This window comes from Neofelis nebulosa, chromosome 15 (assembly GCF_028018385.1).
Source record: "Neofelis nebulosa isolate mNeoNeb1 chromosome 15, mNeoNeb1.pri, whole genome shotgun sequence".
NCBI classification, from domain to species: Eukaryota; Metazoa; Chordata; class Mammalia; order Carnivora; family Felidae; genus Neofelis; species Neofelis nebulosa.
In genome coordinates, this window is record NC_080796.1 from 69,918,754 (window position 1) to 69,940,537 (window position 21,784).

Sequence of the window (21,784 nt, forward strand, 5' to 3'; positions counted from 1 at the left end):
TCAGGGGCGCCTGGGTGGCTCAGTTGGTTAAGCATCTGACTTCATGATCTCACGGTTTGTGAGTTCAAGTCCCACATCGGGCTCTCTGCTGCCAGCGCAGAGCCTGATCTGGATCCTCTGTCCCTCTTTCTCTCTGTCCCTCCCCTGCTCGTGTGCACTTTCTTTTTCTGTCCCTCTCTCTCAAAAATAAATAAACGTTAAAAAAAAGTTTAAAACAAAAAACAAGAGTTCATAGACACAAAAACCTCAAGATGAAATGATACCAAGGAAGTTTCCCAGATTTTCTTCTTCATTACAAGTGGCTATACAAAATCACAAGCCTGACCATTGTTTTCCTAACTAAAACTGTAAGAAAAAAGACGTATCAAACATAACTCATCTGGAGAGCGATCTCTCTTGTTAGGATAGGAACGACGTATTAGTCATCTCTGCGAATCCTCAAAACCAAGGACAATTCCTGGCACTCAGCGTGTGCTCAGAAATTATAACCCAAGATAAAACAAATGACATGACGCAACCTTAGTGCCCATCACTTAAACACACGCAGCCTCAAATTCTACTCAGGTACCTTTAGCGGGTGCAGGATGTATGCTGATAATTGGTTGCTGTTTTGCCAATGGCATCAGTGTTGGCAGTGTCTGAATTATGATGGTTTTTGCTGGAACGCTGGAGTTTGTCTGAGTCTTGGGTGCTGCTGGAAGTATTAAAGGCTTGGGCTGAATTGAAGGTTTTGAAGTCATCTGAATTTTTTTCTTTGGAGTCATTCCATTTGCTGGAGAAAATCCAAACAAATCACAAATCAATCTGAAAGCAATGCCCAGAACACAGCTTCCATTACACACCTTTTTCTACACATTATCTTGACTTCTTAGTAAGTATCTTCAACTGGAGTTTAAGCATAGCCACTCTAGATCTTACTGGACTCAAGAAAGGTCCTTAATCTGAGGTCTTCCCCTTTTCTTTTCAGGTACAATTGATATATAACCTTATATTAATTTCAGGTGTACGACATGATTCGGTATTTGTATCATGTAATGATCATCACAGTAAGTCGAATTACCACGTTAGCACAGTTACAATTTTTAGGATAATTTTTAAGATGTAATCTCTTAGCAATTTTCTAATATGCAACACAGTATTATTAACTACAGTCACCATGCTATACACGACATCTCCATGACTTATTTATTTTATAAATAGTGAGAGGGGCGCCTGGGCGGCTCAGTTGGTGGAGCGACCAACTTCGGCTTGGGTCATGATCTCAGAGTTTGTGAGTTTGAGCCCCGCGTCGTGGTCTGTGCTGACAGCTTGGAGCCTGGAGCCTGCTTCAGATTCTTTCTCTCTCTCTCCCTCTCTCTCTCTCTCTCTCTCTCTCTCTCTCTCTCTCTGCCCCTCCCCCCACTCATGCTCTGTCTCTATCTCAGAAATAAATAAACATTAAAAAAAAAATTATAAGTAGTGAGATCTTCCTTTCTGACCAAGCTGCAGCTTTGGGAAGGGGATATATGAACTGGTAAAGGAGAATAGCTAAAATCAGTGAATAAAGCCTAAAGATTAAGAGGTAATAAATGTCACAACTAAATGGCCTTCACAATCAATATCTTCAACTGAATCTTTGCATTCTCTCTTGAAAATGATGAGGCCTACTTCTACTTTAAAGCATTTTTCACCTAGAAAGACAAAACAACCAAAGAAGATGATTCCCTGCCTTTCTTCTCCACATTAACTAACCATAACAAACAAAACAGGTCCACTCTTTTAAAACCAAAAACCCAGCTTAATAAACATGAACTTAATCCAACGTTTTCTTTTTAAAAACGGAACCTAAGCTCAGTCCAAGTTAGGACATGGAGTCATACCAACTCTGCTCCTAGGGCCAATGATGGGCTTATCTTCTTTCAGTGGCTCTGCTGAGGAGGGACTATGAGAGCTTTCACCGTACAAGGAAAGGGGAGACATCTGGGAAGCAGAAGACAAATCCAACTCCTCCTGTAGCAACATGAAACACAAACAGATTCATGCAGAAGCATACAGTCCTTGAGCAGAAAATTGCTTAGAGGGGTGCCTGGGTGGCGCCGTCGGTGAAGCGCCCGACTTCAGCCAGGTCACGATCTCGCGGTCCGTGAGTTCGAGCCCCGTGTCGGGCTCTGGGCCGATGGCTCGGAGCCTGGAGCCTGTTTCCGATTCTGTGTCTCCCTCTCTCTCTCTGCCCCTCCCCCGTTCATGCTCTGTCTCTCTCTGTCCCCCAAATAAATAAAAAACGTTGAAAAAAAAAAATTAAAAAAAAAAAAAAAAAAGAAAATTGCTTAGAGGGGCAAGATCCATACATAAGCAGATAAATGCTTCACGACAACTTCAAGGCAAAGGTGTAATATATTTGAAACTTTGTATACTAAGTACTAAGAGACTGGATAAATAAGCATTATCCATCAATACTAGGGAAAAATAACCCGAACTGCAGAGTATTCTATGTTATCCTCTCATATTAAAGACGGGCATCACTGATCTGCTTCTACGTTTCCTCCCACAAGCTTGGTATTTATTTGGTTCCTAGCTATACAAACATTTAGTATATGGTAAGTCTATGGTGAAAATGCCAATATCCTTTTCCCCCAATCTCCTATTCAGTCTTACAAGAAACTCAAAACAAATAGTCCTTACTAATTTTTATTCTTTATTTATTAATGCTGTCTTTGTCCCAAATGTTTTGAAAGAAAGACAAACACTAAAAGGAACAGGGCTATTTTATTTAATGGATGAATTGGTAATACAGAGATGTACAAAGATAACATTTTCCAAGTCTTAACATTTAGCGGATCTGTCTCATTTTGTTGGCATACGGAAATTTAACATAGGATAAAAGTAGCATTTCTATTTTGAGAGAAAAAGATGTTACATATAATAATAGAATAGACATACATAAATACATCATACCATCTTCAAAATACTCTGTAAGATTATTAAAAGGAAAATTAAGAGGGGCGCCTGGGTGGCTCAGCAGGTTGAGCACCTGACTTGATTTCGGCTTGGGTCATGATTTCATGGTTCGTGGGTTCGAGCTCCGCACTGGGCTCTACACTGGTTGTGTGGAGTCTGCTTGGGATATTCCCTCTCTCTCTCTTTTAAAAATAAATAAATAAACTTAAAAAAAAATTTTTTTTTAATTAAGAGAATATTCGTTTACTCTAAGCATAATGTAGGCTCTCTTAATTTAAAAAAAAAAACAAAAAAAACACCCAGAAGCCATAAAGGAAGAAGAAAGAAATTTGAACAAACAGTAATTAAAATATTTTATAATAAAAAATAGACCAGGGGCGCCTGGGTGGCTCAGTCCGTTGAGTGCCTGACTTCGGCTCGGGTCATGATCTCACAGTTTGTGGGTTCGAGCCCCACATCGGGCTCTGTGCTGACAGCTCGGAGCCTGGAGCCTGTTTCAGATTCTGTGTCTCCCCCTCTCTCTGCCCCTCCCCCACTCGCACTCTGTCTCCCTCTGTCTCAAAAATAAATAAACACTAAAAAAAATTTTTTTTAAATAAATAACTAATAAAAAAAATAGACCATAAAGTTAAAAGATACATACTGGGGCACATATCTGCCCAAGATAGACAAGGACAGGAACAGCCACTTCAATGAAAAAAATGCAAATGGTAACCAAAGGCAAGTTTTTTAAAAAAATCTTTTTGTTTTTTTTTTTTTCGATCAGAAGAAAAGAAGTTAAAATGACCTGGAGAAAATAGGGGAGAAATGGTCATTCCCAGTCATGCCGGTGAGAACGAGAGCTCTGTCGCTCACTGATCCTCAACAACTACTCAGCCCCAGCCACACACTGGTCTCTATGAACCTTACAGTATTTCAGAGTGTATCTGGGAGAAACCAAAGAGTAGAAGCTAACAACACAAGAGGATACAATTATCTTCATGGCCTTAGATGCTTAAAAGGTTATTTCATAACATTCAGCAAGTATTCCTCATAAAAGTCCTAAAACACAAGAATTAGAGGGATACTTTCTTAACATCAAAAAAAACAAAAAAACAAAAAAAAAGAAACTATGGGGCACCTGGGGGGCTCAGTCAGCTGAGTGTCGGACTTCGGCTCAGGTCATGATCTCACGGTTTTTGAGTTGGAGCCCCACGTCGGGCTCTGTGCAGCTCAGAGCCTGGAGCCTGCTTCGGATTCTGTGTCTCCCTCTCTCTGCCCCTCACCTGCTTGATTGCTCGCTCTTTCTCTATCTTTCTCTCTCAAAAATAAAACATTAAAAAAAATTAAAAAAAAAATCCATTCTAGGTTCTATGACCAAAGCATTACAAAAACAGACCATCTTAGAGCCTTCCCTGTCCTCAAAGAATGTATATTCTAACAGGCAGGAGAGAGGGCACCAGGGAGAAAAGACAGTAAGCCAATAAACAAAAAAAAAATATTGGATACTGGTAAAGTGCAAAGAAAATGAAATCATGAAGGCAAGAACATAGGGGAAGGAGGGCAAAACCAAAGAGGCAAAGAATTTATTGCCCTCCCAAGGCCCTTCCTCGAGACTCCATTCCCTCAGGATTAAAGGAGATAATAAGATTCACAGTAGCATTTAATAAATGTTCACTGCCTCTTCCACATGCATGATTTCCAGACAGCATTATAATCAAAATCACTGTGAAATCACCGTAAAAGGGGGCGCCTGGGTGGCTCAGTCGGTTAAGCGTCTGACTTCACCTTAGGTCATGATCTCGCGGCGTGTGAGTTCGAGCCCCGCGTCAGGCTCTGTGCTGAGAGCTCGGAGCCTGGAACCTGCTTCGGATTCTGTGTCTCCCTCTCTCTGCCCCTCCCCCACTTGCACTCTGTCTCTGTCTCTCACAAATAAATTTTAAAGAACTTCAAAAAAAATTTTTTTTTAAATCACAGTAAAAGACTGGCTACTTACAGGAACGTGCTGGGTTGAAGAACAAGAGTCCACGGACTGAGGAGAGGAGACTGAACAACTCGAAGAGGCTGGAGAAAGTGGCTGAGGCTCTGCCTTAATGCCTTTAATGGAAAAACATGGAGTAAAAATTTTCCCGCTGCACCATACAAACTCAGAATACAATTAGGAGGAAAGAAGGTAAAATCTACTCTTAAAATCCAATCACATTGAAGCTAAGGTCACCAAAACACATCATCGAAGGTAAATTCCAGATGCAGAAAACAGTGAATCGAGTAGGCTACCAGTTGTATAATAAATTATATACGTGCATATGTATGTATCTTCCCTCAGGTGCACTAGTTCTCTGGAAGGATAAACATGAACACATCGGTAACTGTGGTCGTCTCTGGGGAGAACGTGCTGGCTGAGGAACGGCAGCTGAAGGAGACACCTTTCTACCATACAGACTTGTCGGACCTTCGGAATATTATACCATATGCAAAACATTACAGGTTCGTCCAAAAATCACTTTTCAAAGTACAGGAAATCGGCAACAAGTATTTTGGAAAACACTCTTGGCAGTACGATTAAATCGCACATACCGTTCGTATCTTTCAAGCAACTACAGCCGAGGTCACGTTCCTGGGTGTCAAGTCTGCGACAGGGTGGGAATGAGAGAGGGCACATCCCTGCAACAGACTGCACTGTCCAGAGTTAGCTGCAAAACCTCTACCATCCCTCCTAATCTGTAATGTGATCTTGCCCTTCCCCAGTGAGAAGCAGCATCTGTTTCCCTCCGTTTGAAGCAAGGGGGTCTTAGGACTCCTTCCATCAACAGAGTATAGAAGTCACGCTCCACGGATTCCAAGGCTGGGAGACATCAGGCAAACGCAGCTTCTACTCTGCGTGCTGAACACTTAGATCGGAGCCTCTGAAGGCTGACTACGTGAGACCACCAAGCTGAGAGCAAGCTCAGCCACACAGAAAGACCAGGTGCAGGTGCTCTGACACTCCTGGTCATCAAGCCATTCAGGCCAGGCAAGAGATACGTGAGTGAAGAGATATTAAGGTAATTCTAGCCCCCAACTTTCAAGCTACTCCAGCCTTTCAACCTTCCCAGTTGCGGTCTGGACATCACACGGCAGAAAAAAGCCACCCTTGACGTACCCTGTCCTGACTCGCTGATCCTGGGAGCATAATAAAACGGTTGTTGTTTTAAGCCACAAAGTTCTAGAGTAGTTTGCTACCTGACAATAGTAACCAGAACACCGGCCTTGGGTAGCCCGTATTCTTTGAGGGAAGACAGGTATTGAGCAAGACACAGGAATATATAAAATGAGGGACTGGGACATGCAGGGGTGGGGAGGACTGCAATTTGGATGGGAGGATGTGCAGGTGACTGACTGACTCACTATCTCTCCGCGCTAAGTCTACCTCCTATTTATAGTCTGCGACGCACACTATTGAGACATGTCCCAGCTGGCTCCCTTTTAGGCCCCATCAGTGGGAGACACTAGAAGGACGCTAAAGGGGAGAAGGGGGTTTCTTCCCCCTCCCATCCGCTTCATCCCAGAAGTGGCAGTTTCCTCCAGGTCCCAGCCTCTCTGAGCACATCCCAAACGTACTTTATCAGGGTTCCTTAAAGATACTAGCATCAGCCAGGGGGGTGCCCCTTCCACAGAAGCATGTGTATCAGATGCGTGGGACCCCTACACCAACTTCCCAAGTTCGGGTAACCCCAAGCTTCTTCTCTTTGATTCCCTAAATTCTGTCTGGTTCTCAGACAGGCTAACCTCTTCCAGAGATATTGTATATAATTCAAAATCAAGATTTTGGGTATGAATTCTCAATTCATTATGCGACTAAAACATAACATGAAATTCTTTCTATCCATTCTGGCAAGAAACTTGTATGTGCCCTGCCACATCAAAAGTAGAATATATAGTCCCTGGAATTTTTGACCCATCAAAGTAGCCCAGTAACCCCACCTAGTATTGACTGTCACCAAACTACAAAATAAAATGGATCTGTTTAAAATATTTACCAGTGAAATACACCATTACCTGTACAGAACTGGTTGTTGATGTCCAAAATGCCTGTCTCCCAAGGCATCAAATCCAAGTCAAAATCAAGAGTATCAAAATTATTTTCCTGTAGGTTTCAGGAAAAGGATATCAGCAAAAGGATATTAGAAAAATAAAAAGATCTAGAAATCAAACCTCAGACACAACTGGCCATAAATAATATAACTGCTACTACCCAACTTCATAACGAGACTTCCGCTGAATCTTCAATTATATCAAATATTAAAATGGTTATGTAAGCAAGAAGCGATCCACAGAAAAATGGACAATTATCTTTTTTCTACTGTACAGTACCTTTTCAAACTTCTAAAATAAAATTTCTAATTTTTTTTTTAATCCTAGAAGATAAAACTAGGTTTCTCAAAATAGAAGTCAATACACTTCTTAGAGGGACTCTTAAAGTTGTTTTTTTTTTCATTTAGATGACAATGTTTCTTACTTAAATATAAGCACATTCTGGGTCATCTGAATAGCCATCTTATACTATTATACATACATAAAGAACTGTCACATGATTTCAGAGCCCTCACAGGTGTTTGAGATCAAGACAGTACTATTATCTTAAGTGTCTAGGGTTATGGAGACAAAAACAGAAGTAAGCAATATATAAATGGTACTACAAAGTTCAAGGCAGTTAATATTAACTTAATGTGACAGATAATAAAACAGCAACAGTAAAGAAAGTAAGCCTCAGGCAAAAATTAAAGATTAATCTCTTAATTATTAACAACCATTTGGTAATAATTTCTAAAATCATAGTATTTCACAACGTCTATTTTGTGGTTTATTTTTATTGAGAACAAAAGGAGAGAAGGTGGGGTGCCTGGCTGGCTCAGTTGGTTGAGCATGTGACTTTGGCTCAGGTCATGATCTCCCAGTTCGTGGGTTCGAGCCCCACGTTGGGCTCTGTGCTGACAGCTCAGGGCCTGGAGCCTGCTTTGGATTCTGTGTCTCCCTCTCTCTGCCCCACCCCGCTCACGTTGTCTCTCTCTCTCTCTCAAAAATGAGTAAACATTAAAAAAAACAAGTTGTTTTTTAAAAAAGAGAGAAGGAAAACAGTTTTATCACATTGCCCTTAACTAAGTGAATATTGGTGCAAGTTATATAAAAAGAATGTATGGAAGTTCATGTGAAAAGAAAGAAAAAACTACTTAAGTCATGAAACAATCATTTTTTAAATCAACCTCCTTTGCTTTTTTCTCTTATTTGAATCTACACATCATGAAACTAAGCAACCTCATACTTTCAGCAACCAAAAACATCCTTAAACTTTGTTGGCGTAAGTAAATTAAACAACAAAGCCTACCTGAGTGCTATAGTAGTTTTTAAACATATAATAGTTTTTAAACATATAATAGTGGACGTGACCTACTTCGGAGATGCTTCTCTCAGTCTTCAGCCAAAAAAGTCAAATACTTTTCACGGCCTAAGAATTCTATCTGGTTGGAAACTTAACAGGCCTATTTTATGTAAAGTGAAACATATTTATACCTCTCTATTCTGGCTTTTCAATGACTTCTCATGGAAAAATCTACTAATGCGTGAAAGAAAAATGACACAATTTTAAAGGTAGAAAGGGCCCTCAGAAACCATCTAATCCAACCCCTTCATTTTAGACTAGAAATACCAAGGAACTGAAAGACTGAATGCCTTGTGGAAGGTAAGAAATGGTATAAAATGAGAACCATATATCCCTGAACCTTTCAAATTTACTACAGTGTTTCTTGATGGTTTTAGCTGGAGAGGCTGTAAAAGAATATCAGTTGCTTTGGCAACCGCCCAATATTTAAAGCCAATTTAGGGGCTCCTGGGTGGCTCAGTCAGTTGGGTGACCAACTCTTGATTTAGGCTCAGGTGATGATCTCACAGTTCATGAGTTCAAGCCCCACGTCGGGGTCTGCACTGACAGCATGAAGCCTGCTTGGGATTCTTTCTCCCTCTCTCTCTCTCTCTCTCTCTCTCTCTGCCCATCCCCCTCTTGCTCTGTCTCAAAAATAAATAAATTTTTAAAAACAAATAAAGCCAATGTAATCAAGAGACCAAATTCTCATTTTTTTTAATGTTTATTTATCTTCAAGAGAGAGAGAAAGGATCTGAAGCAGGCTCTGTGCTGACAGCAGAAAGCCCAATATGAGGCTTGAACTCACGAGCTGTGAGATCATGACCTGAACTGAAGTCAGATGCTTAACCAACTGAGCCACCAAGGTACCACCAAGAGACCACATTCTAAAACACCTCACAAAGTAAGCAAAGCCATTAAAATTTCATGTACTGAGGGCACATTGGAATTCTCTCTCCCCTTCTTTCTGCCCCTCCCTGACTCATGCTCTCTCTCTCAAAATAAATAGCTTAAAAAAAAGTTCACATACTGATTTTTAAAAATCTATCCTGGGGGCACCTGGGTGGCTCAGTCAGTTAAGCGTCTGACTTAAGCGTGAGCTCACGTCACGAGCTCACGGTTCATGAGTTCGAGCCCCACACCGGCTCTGTGCTAACAGCTCAGAGCCTGGAGCCTGCTTCAGATTCTGTGTCTCCTCTCTCTCTCTGCCCCTCCCCTACTCACACTCTGTCTCTGTCTCTCTCTCTCTCTCAAAAAAAAAACAAAAAAAAATTGTTTTAATCAATTCTATATCCTACTCTCTTCTACTGATTCATACTAAAACAACTGCTAAATTATTCTTTGAGAAATGTCTGAGAAACTCACTAAGTAAGCACTACGTATTTTTATACTCAGGTTAATAAGGGCTTAAAACGTAAGTAACAAATCTCCAACCTCACTGATGTACATATAAAATCACTCTGTTCACTTTCCAAGTGAACAGCACCTCATCCATTAAAGAATAAGACAAAATAAGAGCTCCATGGGCCAACGTACTATGTATGAACACAAAAAAGACAAAAAAAAAAAAAAAATACTTTTGAGGATTCAACGTGCTCTGATAGCTTTTACACAGACTTCTAACCACTCAAAGGCAAAAAATAAGGATATGTCTGAGTTTGAGAGCTTTCTACACTAAGGATACATAACTTTTAAAAAGGAAGTTAGTAAGTTCTACTTGAGTGGATCCACGACTCACGTACACCCTTTAACATCATCGTTTCCCTTATGCACCAAAGTATCTATAGAAGCCAAAAAAGTAGGCAGTTAACTGACTTTTCCAAGTCACCCAACCCTGGGGCCAAAGTAAACTTAGAACACAGGTCTTCTCGCGCCAAGATCGATGCAATTTCTACAATCCTGAATTTACTGAGTAAAAAATGGCTGCTGATTTTCATACTTAACACTAAGTTATTTAAACTTTAAATCACTGGCCTCAACCTGTCATCCCGAAACGATCTTGCAGTGATTAAAGATTAAATATCACGTTACTCAGTCATTCCCCTCTAGTGAATACTTACGTAAGTTTCCTTTGTCGTGTCCAACTGCAGGCCATCAGTGTCTGTGAAATAGCCAAATTCAGCAAACAGAGCAGAATCTTCGCACAAAAGAATAGAGATTAACTGTCAATTCCACGTTTCAACAAAAGAATTAAGCGCTGTAACCCAGCTCTATTGGGGTCCTCATCAGCCATTACTATTACTGATAAACTCTAGCCGTGTGAATGACAACCAATTCAAAGCTGTTTCTAATTTATGTGTTGTTCCCGCATAATTATTATCTCGCGATCTAAGTCCTTACACCAGGGATTAGCAAGTTTTATGTCGGGTCACAATGGACTAAATGGTAGTAACTTTCTGGAACATTACTAACACGAATTCTGAGGCCACAGCTGGACTCAGCATGAAAATGCACTGTGGCTGATCAGCAGCGACGGTAGGAGAGGACTACAGCAGCGTATGTACTATGTATTTGTCAACCAAGCCTTAAGTGGCGGGTGCAACCAACTTACTATCTAAACAATCAAGGACTCACTTGTCTAAACGGTTAAATTTATTTCAGCAAATCTAACTAATTCTAATTTCCTAGTAAGATTTCATCATAGGGGAGCCTGTCTGATTCAGTCAGTGGAGCATGTGACTCTTGCTCTCGGGGTCATGAGTTCAAGCCCCATATGGGGTGTAGAGATTACTTAAAAACAAAATCTTTTTTTAAAAAACTGCAATAAATTAAAAAAAAAGATTTCATTATAAACCAAGCAACTTATGGACATAGAAAATATTCTTCAATAAACGAAGTTGCAACTTCTTACAGACAAAGGTCAAGGCGCTGACAAGGCCAAAGGCAGCTGATTACCACACAACCTGTAAAGTGTCCACTTTCTCTAACATTTTTGGAATCTCAAGAACTTCAGTTTTCCAAATCGCAGTTTGCTTTTATACCCCCTAGGGGGCGCCTGGGTGGCTCAGTTAGTCAAGTGTTCAACTCTTGATTTCAGCTCAGGTCATGATCTCATGGTTCATGGGATAGAGAGCCGCATCGGGCTCTGTGATGACAGCTTGGGATTCTCTTTTCTCCCTCTTTCCCTCCTCTGCTTGCATGCTCCCTCTCTCACTCTCTCATTATAAATAAACTGAAAAAATTCAAAACAAAAACAAACTTATCCTCCCCAGTATCATGCCACTGAAACTGCTCTGGGGATTTCCTCACTTATAACATGTACAGGAGCAAGACTGCCCGTCTGTCATTAACTCGGCCAATGACACAATCGTTTCACCAACCTACACCCAAATAATGCCTAGCAACAAATTTTGTGTGTAGTGATAGTGAAAGGTTATTCACACAACTCTCACAAAAGGACTGCCTCGCACTCAGCGGCAGAGCCGCAAACACAGAAGTAGGTAACCGTGGCCGTGTGCCTTACACGGCGCTTGAAACCCTGGAAAGAGTCCTCTCTACCTGCCGTCTCTCCTTTCTCTTCTCCCACTCTTTCTGGAGGCTACATTAACCAAGCTCCTCTCCCACACACAAATGGTTATTAACGTCACCGATGATCTCCATATCGCGAAATTCAACGACAGGTTTAAGGTCATCGTCTTGACCTATCAGCAACATTTGACAGAGTTGATGCTTTCATATTAACTGAAACATCTGCTTCACTTGGCTTCCAAATCACCACAATCACCTGGTTTTCCTTCCACTTCACTGCTTGACCCTACCTTGCCGGTTCCTCCTCATCTCCCAGCGTGAAATCGTCCCTGGGGGCTTAGCATAAACTCTTCCATCTATTCTGCTCCTCTGTGATCTCAGCTGAGTTCATGGCTTTAAACAGCATCTACATGCCAAGGATTCCCAAATATACATGTCCAGCCCATACGTCAAGATGCATGTACACACACAATACACCTCTTGGGTCATCTCCTCTTGGAGGTCTCAAACTTAGCACATCCAAGACTTAGCTCCTGATCACCACCACCACCACCACCCCCCGCCAAACCCCCTATTGCTTTGTCCTCATCTCAGTCAACGACAATTCAATTCTCCTGGGAGCTCAAGTCAAAAACCCTGCTCGGAGTCACTGTTTAGCTTCTCTTCTTCACTCTCCATATTCAAACCGCCAGCAACTCCCATCAGTTCTGTCTTAAAACTGTATATCCATAATCTGGCTTCCTACCTTTCCTTCCCATTCTTCCTTCCCCTCCCACCTTTCCTTTTCTTCTGTACCCTTCCCAACACTGAGATATCAGCTTCTGAGGAAGCAGGGCAATGAGCGTGATGGGGCTCTATGTGTCATCATCTGTGGCAACGTAACCGGCGTCCAAGGAAATGGGATGGTGTGACAGAGGGGGCGGCCCAGTGTCGGTGGCAGCATGCTGGGGCTGCCAAGGAAATGGGGCAGGAGGTGGGAGAACAAAGAGGCAGATGGAAGAGGCAGCCTGAGTGTTTAAGAGAATGACGACACTGAACAAATACCTTCATCACCTGAACAAGTGATCAAATACACCTAAAATAACCAGAGCCAGGTTTCTCACTATCTAAGAAAGAATTTACAAACATGGAAAGGAAAGAGCCTAAAAGAACCCTAAGATGTTGGACTGGCAGGGGAAGTATTAGTATGAACCCATGTCTAAAACATATATGTACACAGAAGACTTGCAGATGTTTTTATACATGTGTGTGCGTACACACACACACACACACATTTCCTAGTTCTGTATGTGGGCTGAAAGTCAGAACAGTGATATCGCAGTAGCAATGAACATACTGTGTGCTCAGATCTCAGATGCTAAATGCCATCCTCCACTAAATGGAAGTCCACTAAAGAGCTCCTTGGGGAAATGGCTGATGCCAAAGCTGAAGCAGGGAAAGTGCAAGATAAGAATGGAAGATCCTGTTATGCCAGAAAATAAGGAAACTCTCCGAGAATGACTGGAGTATGTCAAAAGAGTAAAAGAGCTAATACGAATGGACTCCCGCTGGTCAAACTGGGGAAAATGTGAGCACCAAAATAAAAAGGGAGTATCGGATTTTAACCCGCTGAATCAAGCAGAGGAGTCATAATGAAATAAATACATATATATACACACATACATACCTAGAGACAGTCCTTACTTACACTACAATGTCAATTAGTAAATGCGGACAAAATCACCATTTGGCTGACACAGGCAGGGACTAGGGCTGGCAGGTGGAGGTTTAACAAGGAAAAGGAGATTGGTGTCACGGCCGATTAGCTCCCCCAAAACAGCAATCAAATACAAAAGGGAAAGTAGTGACTTTACAGAGGTGAAACCTGGCAGACACCAACTTGACCATGTGATCAAGGAGAACTTCACCTTGGGACAAGTCAACATGGTGGGCCTCCAGATGTGATTCACTGAGAAGAGCACAGCATCACTCTCCTGGCATTCCTGCCATGGGTGCATGACCTGATTCTGGTGATGAGGAACGGCGGACAGACCCAGGTTTAGAGTCCTCTTAGAGAATAGAAACCTGTAGTCTTTAAGACTGTCAAGGACACAAGAGACAGAAAAAAACTAAAAAACCATTAAGGACTGGAGGACATTAAGGAGACCTGACAAGTAAAAGTGATGTGTATTCGCAGGTAGGATCCCAGTCAAGAAAGGAAAAAGAGCCATTATTAAGACAGACAGCAGGGTGCCTGTGTGGCTCAGTTGGTTAAGCATCTGACTTTGGCTCAGGTCAGGATCTCACGGTTCGTGGGTTCGAGCCCTGCATTGGGCTCTGTCCTGACAGTTCAGAGCCTACCACCTGCTTCGGATTCTGGGTCTCCGCCCCCCCCCCGCCCCTCTCCCACTTGTGCATGCTCTCTCTCTCTCAAAAATAAATAAACATTAAAAAAAATTTTTTTAAAAAGACAGATGGCAAAGTCTGAATGGCGTCTGTGAGATGGATGGCAATGTGGCCATGTTTATTTCCTGACTGGAAGGAGTACGTGGTAGTAATACAGGAGTATCCTTGTTTGGCGAGGAGGGGATACACACTGTAGCCTCTAAAGATAATGGGTCGACACATCTCTCTCTCTTTCTCTCTGGGGAAAGAAATGGGGCAAACACGGTAAAATTTAACAGAGTCTGTGTGAAGGCCATGCAAAAGTTCTTTGTACTGCTTTTACAATTCTTCTTTAAGTCTGAAACTATCTGAAAACTAAAATCTAAACAAAAAATACGTGTGTATTCAGAAGTATACGTAAGTATATTTGTATATCTTAGGTATATCCATCTTACGTATATTTATGTAATATATTATTTGTATACTTATGTGTTCATAAATACATACAAGTATATTTGTATACACGTAAGTATATCTGTGCATCTCCATAATCCAACCACTCCCATACCTGCTGGCTACCACCGCAATTCACCTGCATTGCTGTAACAGCCTCCAAATGGTCTCCCTGCTTCCGCCCTGGCCCCACCCTTCAGGCCATTCTCAACAGCACAGCTAAAGCGAGATTAAAAGCAGGATATTACTGGGAATCCGGATTTTTACAGAAGAAAAGAAATACAAGTGTGTAACGTAAGAAGGTGAGCAAGAACCCTGTGGTACTGGCTTTGAACTGTGGGTATTGGTATGAATCCATGCTGTTTAAAAAAAAAAAATACCTGCTTCCTTGTTCTTAGGAGGTGCATGATGAAATGTTTATGAGTTTCATATTATCTGTAGCCTACTTTCAGATGATGAAAGAAGAGGGAAGTGTGGGTAATAAAGAATGTTCACAGTTGGTAAATCTAGATAAGGGAAATACAAGGCATCACTAGAGCAATCTTTTAATTTTCTGTAGTTTTTGAACAAAAACTTTTCTGTGGTTTTAAAAAAAAAATGTTGCAAGTAGGGTGATAAACACATTCGTATACCTACAGAATATCCCTGTAGTATCCCTAAGAAAGTGCTGGTCACCTCTAAGGAATCTCTAAAATCCACTGCCCATTCCTACATCCTTTTCACCAATCCCACACGACCAGCAGTTAGATGTCCCTTCACAGTAGTAAGCTATGGTAGCTGTGACCTCGACTTTGACCTCTTAGGTATTCATTTACTTCTTGTAAGTTTAGCAAGTTGACAAACGGCCACCAGGCGTCACATAATGGATATCAGGGATGACATCAGTAAGAACAGCTTTGGTGGTGTGGTGGAGCCTGGCTGCGGTGAGAGCAAGAGACGAGGAGAAACCGGAGTCGGTGAACATGTTTTGTTTTGTTTTCTTAAGAATTCTGCCGTAATTGGGGCGCCTGGGTGGCGCAGTCGGTTAGGCGTCCGACTTCAGCCAGGTCACGATCTCGCGGTCCGTGAGTTCGAGCCCCGCGTCAGGCTCTGGGCTGATGGCTCGGAGCCTGGAGCCTGTTTCTGATTCTGTGTCTCCCTCTCTCTCTGCCCCTCCCCCGTTCATGCTCTGTCTCTCTCTGTCCCAAAAATAAATAAAAAATGTTGAAAAAAAATTTAAAAAAAAAAAAAGAATTCTGCCGTAACATAAAGAAAAATGCAGAAGCGGCTAGAGGGGAAGTAACCTCTAAAGAGGGTTTGGAGGGGTTTTTTCTTTACTCTAAATGGGAGCAACAACTCTGTTTACTGACTAGCACAGATGATCTAGCACAGAGGGAAATGAAGAAGGCAACAGAGGGAAGAAGGCTTGAGCAAGGCTCTTGGCTAAAGAGGAGGGATCTACAGCACACGGGAGAAGCCATTCGTTCTCAACGAGAGAAGAGAAGGCAAGTATGCTGGCAGGTGGGTAGATGAGTTAGTGGGAGATTCTGGAAGTTCTCTTCTGATTCAAGGGAGGGGCAGGGGGTGACAGAGGTTCGAAGAGAGAAGACACTTCATAAAAACAAACATCTAAGTGGAGAATGAGAGGACCAGGCAGATCCGATCAGCCGGCCGACGGCCTCGAGGCCTGGTTCAGCTTACTAAGCCAGTTAGATTTAACCGAGGTTGTGGTTCACCAGAGAGAGAGGGATAGAGAACGAACTACAAAACAAGACACAGACCAGGGTATGGAGGGTATGAGCAACGGAGCGGTTACGACTGCCCATGGAACTGACCTGGGTAAGGGGGAAGTGACGACAGAGAGGAAACGGGGGACGGTGAAAAGATGGCGTGTCTGTAGGGTCGCAGGAACTGGTGGAGGGCCACGGGGAGTGAGCTGGTAAGACGGGGTGGTGGTCAGAGCGCGGGGTGTTGAAATGGAGACGGTTCTCAGTGCTGACAAGGTTTCGGCCTATGATGGGGGAGTAAATGGCTGAAACAGGGTGGAAGGCAAGATCCCTGGTGGAGAGGAGGCCCAGAAATGAGAGCTCAGGGTATCTGAAGTATCTCCTCTGAGACTCTGAAATCATCCAAGGAAGGAATATTCGAGAAGAGTGACAGTAAGGGAGGAGCTAAAATTTCTCAACAAGGGAGGGAGGGAGAATAGACTCGGAAGCAGCAGATGCCTGACTGTGACAGAGACAGAGGACGGCATATTGTGACATGAGATTTAAACGGGATTTTCTCAGGGAGGATGAAAGGAGAGCTAGCCGAAAGCAGCGGTGAAAACCAAGGTGCTTATCCCACCTTTAGAGGCCCGAATGGCAAAAAGGTTTTGAGAATGAAAATGGCAGCCATTCCCCAAGCCTTCAGAGAAAGCAGCTGTAACCAAGGGGAGGGTCAGGCTGCGGTCAGTGCCGGAAAGCCAACTTTCACAGAGGAGACTGAAGACGTAAAAGAAACCACAGAAGCAGATAGAAGCTTCTGGTCTTGGTACATGCACCTTACATGTGGCAAAGAGGTGGTTTCTGCACAAAGCCCAGACAGGGAGGGACAGAAGAGAAGGAGAGGACATGCAAGTGACAAGCATATGAAGAAATGCGCCACATCGTATGGGATCAGGCAGCTGCACATTAAAACGACATACCACACCCACCTATTAGAATGGCTAAAATCCAAAACACCGGCAACGTCAAATGCTATGGAGGACCAGGAACATTCATTCACTGCTCGTGGGAGAGCAAAACCGGTACAGCCGCTTTGGAAGGTTCCTCCAAAACTAAATGTGCTCTTACCGTATGATCCCAGCAATTGTGCCTCTTGGTATTTACCCAAATGATTTGAAAACTTGTCCACACAAAAAGCTGTGTCTGAACATATAACTGCCGATATGTGAAAGCGACCAAGATGTCCTTCAGTAGGCAAACGGATAAGCAAACTGTGCTATGGACTGAAATGCATCCCCCCAAAATTTGTATCTTGAAGCCATACCCCCCAGTGTGACTATGTCCAGAGAGAGACAAGGTGGTCTTTAAGGGGTAATCAAGATTAAATGACAATAGAAGAGAGAAGAGCAGGGCCCTAATCTGATAGGACTGTGGCCTTCTAGGAAGAGGGAGAGAGAGAGATCCTTCCCCACCCCCCTTCTCTCTCGCCCTTCTCTCTTCTCCCCTCTCCCTCTCTTTCGCCTCTCTTGCCCCTGCCTTGTGAGGATGCAGTGAAAAGGCAGCCATCCACAAGCCAGAAAGAGAGCCCTCACCGGAACGTGACCTTACTGGCACCTGATCTCAAGACTTCCAGCCTCCAGAACCGTCAGTAAATAAATTTCTGTTGTTTAAGCCACTCAGTCTATGGTAGTTTGTTACGGCAGGCTGAGCGACTAACACACGGTAGTACGTCCATACAGTGGAATATTACTCAGTGCTTAAAAGACAAAAAAAAAAAGAGCTTCCAAGTCATGAAAAATTATAGGTCTTAAATGCATGTTGCTAAGTGGAGGAAGCTACAGACTGTATGATTCCAACTATATGACATTCTGAAAAGGCAAAACTGGGGAGATGGTGAAAAGATCAGTGGTTACCTGGGGCTCGGGAGGGAGGGAGGAAGAAATGAATAGGTGGAGTACGGGGGATTTTTTAGGTACATGAAGCTATTCTGTAGCACACTGTACGTGCGTGACATTAGGCATCTGTCAAAACCCACAAAATGTACAACACAGAGGGAATCTTAATGTAAACCACGGACTTTCGTTAATAATATTGGATCATCAATACTGGCTCATCAATTGTAACAAATTCACTCCACTAACGCAAGATGTTGCCAATATGGAAAATGGCGATGGGGGTGTATATAGAACTCTGTGTACTATCTGCTCAATTATTTTGTAAATGTAAAACTGTACCCCCCAAAAAGCCTATTAAGCATTAAAAATAATTATGTGAAATTCAGATTTCGTGTCCATAAATAAAAAGTTGTATGGAAGCACAGTGATAACTCATTTACACGTTCAGTTTACATTGCCCCTGGCTGCTTTTGCACTATTAACAGCAGAATTGAGTAGTTGCAACAGAGACCACAAGACCACAAAGACTAAAATACTTACTATCTGGACCTTTACAGAAGGCAAATGTTGGCAAACCCCTGCTCTAAATTTCATTACCCAGGTTAAAGGGAAAAAGCACATCCCACCACAGGCAGTTCTGAGCGAACCACTTTATTATTCAAAGTTGTTAGGGTCACAAGTTCTAATCACATAAGCTGAATTTAAAAATTTAACTGGCCACCTTCTAATATTAAAAAAAAAAAAAAATCAAATAAATCAGTGAGGTATCTGAATACTCAAAATGGCAACTCCCAGAAAAAGAATCCACAGTCTACTGAAAAACGCCAGCAGACAACAGCGTTTCACTTTAGTGCCTGCAAAATCCACTCCACTTACTGAACCCCTAATGAATCAGAATTGAAGTGTTCAACTAAGAGAAGACTGTTAACAGTGTGAAAAGAGAAGCCTGGAAAACAATGGGAAATGCGCACATTCAGGGAGGGACAGGGCAGGATACCTGAGTTGAGTCAGTGAACCGACTACAAAGAATTGAACGCTCTGTAAAAGAACACTAGGACTGGGAGTCAATTTATCAGATCAATCACCACAATGCAGGCTGGAAAGAGAAAATAACGCTGTGAGGAAGTGCCCCACAGTTATAGTTTAAGAGATATCATAAAAATATAATAGTTAGCTAGCTGAGAAAAACCATAACTACCTGACATTCTAGATTTATTAATAACTGATGGAGGGGGTGGATCTTGGGAAGAATCAAATCTGTAGAAATAATTTAGGAAAAGCATTCTGGAATAGTGACTAAGAGCACAGGCTTTGGAGGTAAACAAACCTCCGGATCCTGCTTGCTCCCCCCACTTGCTACAACACTGAACATTCGTGCTCTCTCTCTCAGCCTGTTTTTTCATCTGTAAGTTAATAATACCTCCTCCTTATGCTGTAGGGAGAATTAAAGAAGTCAATGCATGTTAAGAGCCTAGCAGGACACCTGACGCAAACGAAGGACTAGATAAATGGTAATTATTCCTATTACCACTATATTTGGCTCAGGAAAACACACTTGGAATTGACAGTCTCAAGTTTCTTCCAGCAGCTCCTAGGAAATCTACCCAAGGACTGAAATAAAGCTCCTACTGCACATAATCTAAGAGGAGTTCTGTCCTTAGAAAATCAAATGAGGGGGCGCCTGGGTGGCTCAGTCGGTTGAGCGTCCGACTTCAGCTAAGGTCACGATCTCACGGTTTGTGTGAGTTCGAGCCCCGCATCAGGCTCTGGGCTGATGGCTCAGAGCCTGAGCCTGCTTCCGATTCTGAGTCTCCCTCTCTCTGCCCCTCCCCCATTCATGCTCTGTCTCTCTCTGTCTCAAAAATAAATAAACATTAAAAAAAAATTTTTTAAAAAAAAAAAAAGAAAATCAAATGAGGACTTCAGTTCAATACATAGAATTGAGACTACGCTCTTGCTACCGAGAATGGTGGCCCAAGGAGAAAAGATGAAGATCAGTCTGGATTCCCCCCGGATTCCCCCCCAAGTTCCAAAGTAGGTGAAAGGCGTAGGCTCACTACAGGGCCCACTCAGAGACCTACGCAATCCCAAATTCTCGCTGGAGCCGGAGAACAGCATTAGTCCTATGTCCCAAAACGAAGAGAAGAATACAAGTTTCCTCTAAACACCTAGATGACAAAGTTTCCCCACCGTCATTCCCACCGCCTTCCATTCCGCTCTTCCCGATCACAAAACCAAACAAAAGATACACGAAACAACTTAAAAACAAATTGGCGCTGTTTCTGAAAGGCAGTCAGGATTACATCCATTTTTAAGCGTTAGGTCTAGGCAGTCAGGGACCCAAGGTCAGGTGCTTTGGTTCTCTGCCAAGATGGACATCAAGTCTAGACCAACAATGGCAGCTGCGACACGAAGATCTTTGCATACATTCCCCTTCTGTCACACAAACACGTACAGACACACTCCACGGCAATCACCGCCCACATCCCACACTGAGAAAACAGCTTCCAGCCTTTCTGGTGATCCCAGCCATCCTGCCCTCTGCTTCTTACCGACGCCCTTTCCGCTCCCACATCCTGACCCCCTGGTACTTTCCCAGCGCAAATGGCGAAACACGATAACAATTCCAATCAGGCAACATTTTACGCTGCCGGGTGCCAGGGCAGAAACCGCCCGGTTCTGCTAGACTCTTCCAGGCAGGTCCACGGACGGAAGCGACGAGTTAGCCCCGGCTCCCGGGGCAGAGTTCGCCCACACCTGTCTCCACAAGTGGGCGGAAGGAGGGAGGAAGAACCCCGCGGCCAGCGCTGGCACCTTCTCGGCCGCCACTCACCCCAATCCTCGTTCGCTCGGTGAGAAAGGCCCGGGCTAAGAGGCGACTCCATGGTGCCGGCAACGCCAGCCGGCTCCCGCACACCCCACGCTCCCGCGGCCTGGAACTCGGTGACTAACAGCTCGGACGGCGGCGGCAGGCGGACAAAATACCCCGTCCCGGCGCGGGGACGGTGGCCGAGCGAAGACAAACTACGCCCGCTGCCCCGGGGAGCTTGCGCAAATCAGAAAGGAGAAACGTCAGAGACCGAGCTCCTTTTCAGCAGATCTCCGAGTAACTAGTTCCCTTTGGGAGTTTGCGGCACTTTCTGTCCCGCTGTTTCAAGGAAAAAAAGAAAAACAGACACATAAGCCCTACTTTCGTTAAATAAAATGTATCGATGTCGAAATGAAAAGTAAAAGCCCTTTCTGGATAGACCGGCTTGTTCCTCGCATATCCTTGTTAATACCACGGTGTAGCTATCTCAGAACAAAGGCAGAGACTCATAAAGTCAATGTGATTTAATTTTTTTGCAATCGCTGGCCGTCATTGTAAAAATTCTGCGTAGACACGAGTGTGTGAAAGAAAAACTCAACTCTTGTGCCGCGTTCGTTAGACCCGCCTCTCTTCACGGGCACAGTACCTGAGGTAAACAACAAAACAACAGCACGTCCGTCGTACTTCCAGAAAGCCCCCTTCTATTTAAACAAATTTAAGCAAGGCGAATATAAAAGAGGGAACTCCTCGTCCTCACACCTATCTCCTAGATATGCGTTTCTAACGCATAGTACTT

General features: G+C 43.2%; 1 protein-coding gene across 4 annotated transcripts in view; it reads right to left on the reverse strand.

The window, feature by feature from the left end:
• Positions 1-21,303, reverse strand: part of ATF6 (activating transcription factor 6) — a 206,687-nt gene extending 185,384 nt beyond the window's left edge. For 2 of the 4 annotated variants that reach the window (XM_058700497.1, XM_058700496.1), the window contains exons 1-6: positions 21,013-21,303; positions 10,375-10,451; positions 6,955-7,042; positions 4,913-5,013; positions 1,860-1,989; positions 569-772 (exon numbers count right to left, since the gene is read on the reverse strand). In XM_058700497.1, the coding sequence (XP_058556480.1) occupies positions 569-772; positions 1,860-1,989; positions 4,913-5,013; positions 6,955-7,042; positions 10,375-10,451; positions 21,013-21,064 (652 nt within the window). In that variant the 5' untranslated portion in view covers positions 21,065-21,303. The remainder of the gene's footprint in view (positions 1-568; positions 773-1,859; positions 1,990-4,912; positions 5,014-6,954; positions 7,043-10,374; positions 10,452-21,012) is intronic. The other 2 variants (XM_058700495.1, XM_058700498.1) reach the window with 2 other exon arrangements.
• Between the last annotated feature and the right edge of the window lie 481 nt (positions 21,304-21,784).